General features: G+C 42.2%; 1 protein-coding gene across 1 annotated transcript in view; it reads left to right on the forward strand.

Annotated features, from left to right (window-relative positions):
- Positions 1–9,288, forward strand: part of RARS1 (arginyl-tRNA synthetase 1) — a 33,785-nt gene extending 24,497 nt beyond the window's left edge. The window contains exons 9-15 of the mRNA XM_034778215.1: positions 55–159; positions 1,421–1,599; positions 2,312–2,421; positions 4,036–4,141; positions 6,510–6,682; positions 8,071–8,318; positions 9,069–9,288. Of these exons, the coding sequence (XP_034634106.1) occupies positions 55–159; positions 1,421–1,599; positions 2,312–2,421; positions 4,036–4,141; positions 6,510–6,682; positions 8,071–8,318; positions 9,069–9,178 (1,031 nt within the window). The 3' untranslated portion in view covers positions 9,179–9,288. The remainder of the gene's footprint in view (positions 1–54; positions 160–1,420; positions 1,600–2,311; positions 2,422–4,035; positions 4,142–6,509; positions 6,683–8,070; positions 8,319–9,068) is intronic.
- Positions 9,289–9,798: the final 510 nt, after the last annotated feature.

The following is a 9,798-nucleotide window of genomic DNA, read 5'->3' on the forward strand; positions in this document are numbered from 1 at the left end:
TCAAAATCTTGTACGTGTTATTTTTTTATAGTTCTCTCTGTTTTCTCTACTCAGAGTTCCAAAAAATCTATGACTGCTTGGACATTAAACTAATAGAGAGGGGGGAATCATACTACCAAGATAAGATGACAGATATTGTGCAAGAATTTGAAGAAAGAGGTAACATGTTCCTTAACGTTGTCAAAAAAATCAACAATTGTCCAGTCACTTCTTTTTTTCCAGTTTGAGAGAGAGTTACTTGCTACTAGTTCATTTAGAGACACTTTCAAGATTGATGTTCCCCAGATTAGACACTGCCTTTCATCCTCTCTTGTCCTTCCCCTCCATATATATTTGACTAGAAAATGCTCTCCTGCTGAGGGGCACAGGCTATTATTCTTGTTTTTGTCATTCAGAAAGGTCTGGGAATTTGGGGCCCTGATGCAAAAATGCATTAGGAGTGTGTTGGGTCTATATCGAGAATTACCAGGAGCTAGAATGTGACATTACAAATATTTATGTTCGATACAGTTAAGCTAGTCAAGTAACACTGTAACATCGAGATGCACCAGCACCTTAGCTTGGTCCTAATTAGTGGGGGCAATTCTTTCCATAGTAAAACTTCCAAGGGCCTACTCCAGCCAGGCTGGGGTCCTGTGACACAAAAAACATGGTGAAGTGACAGATACACTCAGTTCCCATTGACTTCGTGCTCCATTTTCATTCATGACAATAATAAACAATTTACAGGCTCCCTCCCCTAAAGATTGCCTTTGCAGATTTCTCCCTGGTCTTAGCAATACCTAATCTCTATCCATCCATAGGCCCCAGGTAGCCACACTTACAGCTTGCTTTTGAAAACCACTTTGTTATTGATTGCTATTGGTTTCCACATGCTGCCTCTTTTGGGGTGTGTTTTTCCCTTCAAATCTCTCACTCCCCAACACCCTCTTCACTGTTGCACTAGTACATCAGGATACCAACTTACAATGGTTTTAAAATCAAGCTAGAACTCTCTTAATAATAGCCTATTATTTCACCAGCAAAACTAGATTTGTATAAATCTATGCTCTCTTTGCAAATTATGATTGGTGGTGTGTATTTGTTTTTAAGAAATCAAGCATTTAATGTGACCTGCACAAAATGGGTAGAGTTGTCTTTCAAGAATGTGAATAGATGGGAGCAACTGGTTTTCACAAGATTTAGAGCAGTGTTTCCCAAACTTGGGATACCGCTTGTGTAGGGAAAGCCCATGGCGGGCCTGGCTGGTTTGTTTACCTGCCGCGTCCGCAGGTTCGGCCGATCGCGGCTCCCACTGGCGTCCCAAGTTTGGGAAACACTGCTTTAGAGCATTATCACTTCTTACATGTAGCATCTAACAGCGTGCATATTTCTTCAAATTTCTCCTGAATGCTTACCCTCAAATGACCTCTTTCCCTAGGATTTGTACAGATGGATGACGGGCGGAAGATTGTGTTTGTCCCAGGATACTCTGTTCCTTTAACAATCATGAAGTCAGATGGAGGTTTCACATATGATACATCTGACTTAGCTGCTCTTAAGCAAAGGCTATTTGAGGAAAAGGCTGATATCATTGTTTATGTGGTGGATAGTGGGCAGGTGAGTACCCAGACCTCTGCTTTGTTGTTCAGTTAGTCACTAGATACTGCACTAGCCTAGAGGACAGGGGCTAGAAGGTGTTACTGCATGATAGCTGTTTATTGGCCTTTATGTGAAATTATTTGGTAGTTACTGTCCAGTTTCTGATGGGCTGTGGGCCAATCACAAAATTCGCCACCACAGTTTAGACTCGTGGCGAGCTCAGCAGAGCCCAAGGATTTAACACTCAGGGAAACTAAACCATCTGCACATCTAGTTCAGTGCTGAGTCTGAATGGCTGGAGAGAGTGATAAATCTGCACTGTCACTGCTCATGCATGGCCTTATCTGTGGAGTCTCCAGCATGTCAGTTGAGTACGTTTCACCAGCATTTACATTCACTTAAATGGGAACTGTAAAATCTAGGCAGTGGTGTTGTACTTGTCACACTCTCTTATACCGAGAATTGGGGAGGGATCTTTAAAAGTATCAGGCATTGATACTTTCTGAAAATCAGAATAGTCTGTAGAAACTCATGACAGGGGTGGTTCATCATTACAAGTGTCCTGTGCAATGAGTCTAAAGGTGATCAGTTAAGGGAAGCTTTCTTTTTCCTTGTAATAGCACTCTTGGTACAAAAGCATTTTATAATATTTATACCAGACTCTCAATGAGAAAAAGACAATTAGAAAATGCAGCTGACAACTGCTTTTTATTCTCCTATTTCTTTGCAGTCCGTGCACTTGCAGACAGTATTCGCAGCAGGTCAGATGATTGGCTGGTATGACCCTGCCCTGACCAGAGTAGTCCATGCTGCATTTGGAGTGGTACTGGGAGAAGATAAGTAAGTTAAATGAATCGCTCATTTCATGGTATAATCATGCTGTGATTATACTTTGTCAGGCTGTCTCAGCATCAGACAACACAAAAAGAAAAGAAGTCAGATCATATTGCAGTTTTCAGGGTCAGATTCCAGTAGACCCTGAAATATGTTTGAGACATATTCTTGTATGAGGACCTAAAATTCAAATATCACACAAGTACTTGCACTTTGAAAATTTGCTTTACATGTTGACATCTAAAATAATGAAACAACAAAGTTCACTTATTAATGATTTTTTTGCATGTTTGCTGTGACTATCATTCCATATATTCTGATACTATTCTATAAAAGTGCACTATTTTTCTGGAATCTAAACAGATCAAGTTTTTGGGGCGTTTTTTTTAAAGCCACCTCTCTTTCCATCCCAAATGAACTAGCTCTGCCTTGTTTTCATTTGAGAAAATTCTATCTAAAAAAAACCAGATTTCTTGTAAATGAAGTTCATGTATGTCTAAATTAACATTGCAAACCAATGTTTCATTATTTGTTAGTAAAGTAACTGCAAAATAAGAAATCTGAATTTATTTTCCATAAGAAAAATATTTTATATATTACCCTGGCTCAATCATACTGGCTAGATTGTGGGTTTAGATTGCATATTATTTGACAAGATTATTCTATCTACTCCATAGCAAATGTGTTTATAGCTTGTGTTTCTGTTTTGGTAATTGGGAAGACCTTAACCACAGAATTGTTCTGTAGGATTCTCTCTGTGAAGGGGATATATAGCTAATTCAGCATTTTTTTACAATCCTGTTTTATCCTTTTGCTACAAATAGAAGTATATGTGGCAGTGGCCCACAAGAGTCACAAACTAATTCCAGTATGGCTTGAAATTCTATGTCTGTTTTTCGCAGCTTCACATTGCAGTATTGTGACTCTGTGTCACAAGGAACATATCGCATAGCATGTTCAAGTGTTGTACTGTGGGTCGGTGCGATTCCACTCTAAGCTATATTCTCTGTCTCCCTCTTTCTTGTTGGTAAAGGGATGGTTTTTCATTTCTCCTTCACGTCCCCCATCTTCCTTGGGCTGCATGAATATTGAAAGGGATCCCAATGCCCCTATCTCTAGGCCAGTTACTTAGTACTCCATCTCCAGCTCCTTTTCTTCTCTTAGGTGATACTGCAATCAGACCTATGCATTCTGCAAGAGCTACGTGTAGCTGAGAGTCCACGCGCTGTCTCCTTGCTGTTGCATTTCACTATTAAAATAGGGGGAAATATTTTGAGCTGTTTTCCTGACAACTGTTTTTGCTCTGATGGTACAGGAAAACTGTCTTACACATATGACTGACACCCTGGCCAGCCAATTGTAAACCTTCTTTTTCTCCAGTTAGTTTTATTACAGTCCCCATCCGCCCTTATAGGTGCACCAGTTAGATGCCTGTTTGATACGTTTAACTCCGGGGCGGAGGCCATTGGAACGTGCAGCTGACTCTATTAAGACTATGGAGAAATGTGGGCCACACAAGTAATTGTAAGATTTAGTTCTGCAGAGGCTTGTATATAGTGCTGATTGTGACCCTTGGGGGTTCTATAGAGCCAAGCAGGATTTTTGTCTATGTGCTTTCAGGAAAAAGTTCAAAACTCGTTCAGGGGATACAGTGCGGCTCATTGAGCTACTGGAAGAGGGGCTGAAACGATCAATGGACAAACTGAAGGACAAAGAGCGTGACAAGGTAATTGTGATGGCTTACTTTCCTTCTTGGAAACCAGTATGTGGTGAGTTTCATCATGTACTGCTGCTTCTGTATAATGGATCCAAGGGGAATATATACAGAGCAAGACTTTCCCCTCCATCACATAGCTCACTTGGCTTATTTTCAGTGTCACCATTCTACTGCATGTTGTGATTAGCAAGCAGCTCTGTTTTACGGCCTGGAATTGTTCTTGACACCAGTAGGAGAGGCTCTCCACCTCTTAAATTTCCCTGCAGTGTGGAGTAGACACTGATGCTAATTCCTAATGGATTTAGTGCAATTCTGGGTTAATTTGCGCTGGCAGGATTGCACTGCAGGCAAAGCCTCAGCAGTGGCTGGACATTGTAGTTTTGAAACATACAGTGTCCGGGGGTTTGTCTGCATGGGGAAGTTAGTGGGCAGGAAGCTAAGGTGCGAATTGAAAGCACGCTAGCTACTCTGCACGTACTCCCGGTGGGGACATGCTGAATGCCCTCAGGCAGTTTAGCTTAATGCACTTCTCAAATGCCTTACGCTACTGTGCAAGAAGGCTCCCTTAGTGCACAGTAAGAGGGTCCACATGTGGGCACTAGGTACTCCGCACTATCTACTGTCGGCTTTTTCCCTTTGGAATATTTATTGCACAGTTGGATCCAGGAGAATAAATTAGGATGTTAAAGCTTCCAGTGCTTGAAGCATTGACTGTAATCATCCCCGCACCGCTCCTTGCTCTGCCTGAAGCCGGTGCAGAATGCTGAGCAACCTGCTCTTCGGGAACAGCTCGGAATCTGAGTTGTCGGAGACTGTCGCAGCACGGTGCCAGGAGCCTTTTGGGAGAGCAGGGATCCCTAATAGGGGAAAAGGGTGAGATATGAGCAAGGTTTAGAAGGGGGCAGGGTGTGAGATGAGTAGGAGAGGCAGAGCCAGCAAACAGGCAGTTGAGGATGATAAGCAACTCCAGGACTTGATCCTGTTGTTTGGGACAGAAATTCTCTTGCCAGCAATAGGTGGGGGAGGTTAGTTAGGTGAGGAGATGTCACAGGCCATAGAAGAGCAGGAGCAAAGATCGATACATTAAAAATTAAAATGAACGTTAAGTCCACTAGGAACCCATCTTAGCACTCGCAGAGCTGCTATACCGGTGTCAGCAGTGGCCAACTGGTGGAAACAATTTTAAAAAAAAAGTTGGGGCAGGTCATGTTCCTTGTCTGTGTGAGAGAAGTTCCTGCATTGTAAAACAGCGTTAAATCTCCACTGTATGTTGGTGAGATGCAATGGAGGAACAGCTGATTTCTTAAAGGTCCAGCAGGTGGTGGTAGAATACAGGGGGTAGCCGTGTTAGTCTGTATCCACAAAAACAACAAAGAGTCCGGTGGCACCTTAAAGACTAACAGATTTATTTGGGCATAAGCTTTCATGGGTAAAAAACCTTGTTTTTTTGGTAGAACCAGGGCTTTGGAGCGGAGTCCGGAGCTGGAGCGCGGACCAGTAGGTTTTTGCCTGGAGCCGGAGCGGAGCAATTCAAAAATTTGATTGCTCCAAATCCCTGGTTACAACAGCCTCAACATAGCTTCAAAAATGTATAGCACGGCAGTTTGCTCTTGCGTAGCCTTCAACTGTGTTGCCTCGTTACATACTGTATTCCACTATGTGAGGTGATCTAATTTTGAAGAGAACCTCATTTTCTGGAACACAAGTCAAAACTTTCAGACCACTCTGTTATGCTGATGGGGGAAGAAGGATGCCCTTTAGAACATCGGAGAGCGTGCTAAACTGTTCCTAAACCTCTCTGAGGTCAATCAGACAGTGGGGCAGAATACTAATTTACAGTTACATGGCATTTTCTGCCTTCCAAAGCACTTTACCAGCAATGCAACTTCACCACTAATTAGGTGGGGTGCCACAACCAGCTGACATTTTGGTTAAAGGCACTGGGCGCAACCACTAATTTTGCTGTCCATGCACACACGACAGGGCCTCAGTTTCAAGTATCACAGGAACAACACCTGCATGGGACTTCTTTGGCAGCAGGAAGTATTGTGCTGATCCTGCTGTGTTTCCAGATAATCTAGGTGTCCACCTTATAGTAAGCCTTGATGAAATAGAAAATTCACTTAAGGGATAAGGACATTTAGCTGAACAGTCAGTGCTTTGAAATGGGTTCTTACTAGTTAATTTCCCTCTGGAAAAAGCAGTCAAAGCCCATGAGTTGACCGTGTTTCCCCCCAGCATGTTACTTGGCTGGTGCCTCTAGAATATTTCCTGCTGAGGCCTTTCCGTTTCTCTGGGTTTGTGGTGAAGCAAATGCTATGTCGGGGACAGAATGGTTACAACTTGGTTTTTCTTTTTTCTTTTTGGTCTTCCATAGGTTTTAACTGAAGAAGAACTGAAGGCTGCCCAGACATCAGTTGCTTTTGGCTGCATTAAATACGCTGACCTCTCCCATAACAGGATGAATGATTACATCTTTTCTTTTGATAAAATGTTGGATGATAGAGGAAATACAGCTGCTTACTTGCTCTATGCCTTCACTCGAATCAGGTAGCGCAAGAGTATTTTGGTTGCTTTAAGACCTAGCTTAAAATGAATTGCCCTTTAGATTGCAAAAAGCATAATACACCTCTACCTCGATATAACGCTGTCCTTGGGAGCCAAAAAAATCTTACCGCGTTATAGGTGAAACTGCATTATATTGAACTTGCTTTGATCCACCGGAGTGCGCAGCCCCGCCCCCCCCCCCTCCCCTCAGCACCACCCCCGGAGCACTGCTTTACGGCGTTATATCCGAATTCGTATTATATCGGGTGGCGTTATATCGAGGTAGTGCGGTGTATGTCTATGCCATCTTTTATTAACTAAAAATAACAGAATTCCTGGGGAAATCTCAGCTGTGGTCTCCTTTGCTCTCCTGCTGCTTACTCAAAAAAAATATTATTTGTGTTTGGGGCCTTAAGCCTGTTTCATTTTGTTTCCTGAGCTGCTTGCCCTGATGATATCTTTAAATGCCAAAGGAGGAGTCTAGCTGGACCCCTCTGAAAAGCTCTGCCTTGTTTAGTGTAAAATGTCTACTATGCTTCATAACAGCTTAGCCTGAATTCTGTGCTGGGCTGAAACTTCATCTCCCTTGGTAAATCTGTTATCAGTATTATCAGGTGGTGCATGCTGTGATCTAGGCCCCATATGTTCTGAGAGGGCATGGAAGTGGAACTCCTTCTTGGTCAGTCACTGCAGGCTGTCCTGCCAGCTGAAGGGAGAGCATATCTAATTTTTCTAGCAGTGTGGCCATTGTCTTGTTTTCTGCCTTCATGTCTCGATGGAGCCTACTTAGTGAACATGGTCAACTTCCTCCCTCAGAAGGGGCAGGTCTCTTTTCGGTACACATGCTCCAGCAATGTGTGGAGAAGTTTTCCAGGCAGGCATCTCTGAGTGACATTACAGGGTAGAGCTCTCTCCCAAATGAATATTTGTATAGGTTTATTAATAATTACATAGCCCACTCTCACAAGGGAACTGGGCACCACCATCTCTTTTGGGTACCTGTCCCTGCTTCCCTCTCCCATCTATTACTGCTTTCCCTCTTTTTTTCCACTGCCTCCACATATACTTGAGCCCCCAGGCTTCTTCCCACATCAGTCCCTGGTCACCTTTAAGCTTCTCCTCCACTGTTCCTCTTGAATGCGTGTCTAGCCCCTTGCTGCTTCCATGCACTAATGCCTCCACCCAGTGCATGCCTCCTGCATTAATTGCCTATGTTCTTGCAATGTACTGAATATTTTTCTATGCAGTTCAGGCCGTTTTCTAATATCTGATTAAGTTACCACTCCGTAGCTAGATCATTCAGATCAGAACCCCTTTGCTTTCGGCCCTTCAATCCTGTTGTAAAATTCCATACATAAGCATAACCAATGCTGGGCTGTTTTTTTTGTCAGATCTATAGCACGTCTGGCCAACATTGATGAAGAGATGCTGCAGAAGGCAGCTAGAGAAACAAAGATATTACTGGACCACGAAAAGGAGTGGAAACTGGGCAAGTGCATTCTGAGATTCCCTGAGATTCTGCAGAAGATTTTGGATGATCTCTTATTACACACACTCTGTGATTACCTCTATGAGCTGGCCACCACCTTCACAGAGTTCTACGATAACTGTTACTGTGTGGAAAAAGACAGACAAACTGGTGAGTGCATCCCTTAAACTTGCTTGCAACAAACACATCTCTGTGAGGTTGTAATTGGAGAATTCTAATGATACAATTGATCAGGTTTGCACCAGATTCCAAACTGAAAGGTCATAATAATATCCAGGAGTGGGGAGTCTTAATTTTGTGTTAAGAATGCTGCTACTACAGTAATTCTTGGTTCCAAGGTAACTAATGCACAAGCATGTCAAGGCAGCTTTTCGTTGTTGTTTCTGCAGAGCTACTGCTAATAGTAAATAATATCTAGTTTTTATGACAAGTGATTTTTATAAACAAGTGCATGTCTTGGCCTATTCAAAAAATAGAGCTATTGCCGTGTTTGAAGGAGTGCTGTCTGTAGCCCACATTGACTGCTCTTTCCCTGCTTTATAGAAGACTCAACAGTTCCCATTTATATTTGAAAAAGAAATTCATCATATATGTAAAAGCAACCTACAAGTGCTCAGAATAAGTTTAGTTTTCCAAGTGCTAGCACACGTAACAAAACTTTCTCAAGTAGAGAAAAAAGTGAGCATTAGTGATCATCTCTCGTGAAAAATGCTACTTGTTGTACCTCCTGGGTGTATTAAATAGTGCATTTTTACCAGTCCCTTTTAGTGTAATGGAAGCCACATAATTCTAACCGTACTACATCATGGAAACAGCACAAATGCCATCACTGTAATGTCTAATTTGTGAAGCTTCCTGACCATCTAATTCAAGCTTGCACTATTTTTCTTTCTTCTTCAGGAACGATAGTGAAGGTGAACATGTGGAGAATGTTGCTGTGTGAAGCAACAGCTGCCGTCATGGCCAAAGGGTTTGACATCCTGGGCATCAAACCAGTCCAAAAGATGTAACTACTTCTGCACTTGGACCTCTTGTATTTTACTGAACTAGTTTTCTTAGCTGTCATAGGAGTCTTATTCAAAACCTACTTTAAAAATTAAAAAAGTGCTAACATTGTGTGGATTGAACTTGTGTATGCTGCCCTGTATGTGGATGGCATATTGTCAGTGTGACGCTTTAAAGGATATGAAACTCTTACACACAGATGCCTGAATGTATATATCGCACGCTGAATAGGTACTCAAAAAACAAGGTCAAGAATGCATCAGTAGTGTAACCTGGAAGAGAGACAAAGAGAGAGAACAGAGCTGACAAGTGTTTGAGGGCTGCACCTTTATTAGAGGTGCTTTGTCCAAGCTATTACAATCTGAGTATTGCAACCAAAAGTATTTACAGAAGAGGAACAAAACTGAGTAAATACAAATCTGAGGAAAGTGGTTAAATTCTTATGCATATTAACATTCCAGACTTTCAAAATATACAAAGCTATAGTACCCGAGGCTGCCCTGTGCACACTATGTTGCATAGCCTCATTTAAGTGTTTTTCAATAGCTTAAGCTTAATTCTTTTGAAAGATGCAGTTGTAGACACACCAGTTAGATCAGTGATACTCAGATCGCCAGGAGACAAA

The sequence above is a fragment of the Trachemys scripta genome, chromosome 8, assembly GCF_013100865.1.
Source record: "Trachemys scripta elegans isolate TJP31775 chromosome 8, CAS_Tse_1.0, whole genome shotgun sequence".
Taxonomy (NCBI): Eukaryota; Metazoa; Chordata; order Testudines; family Emydidae; genus Trachemys; species Trachemys scripta.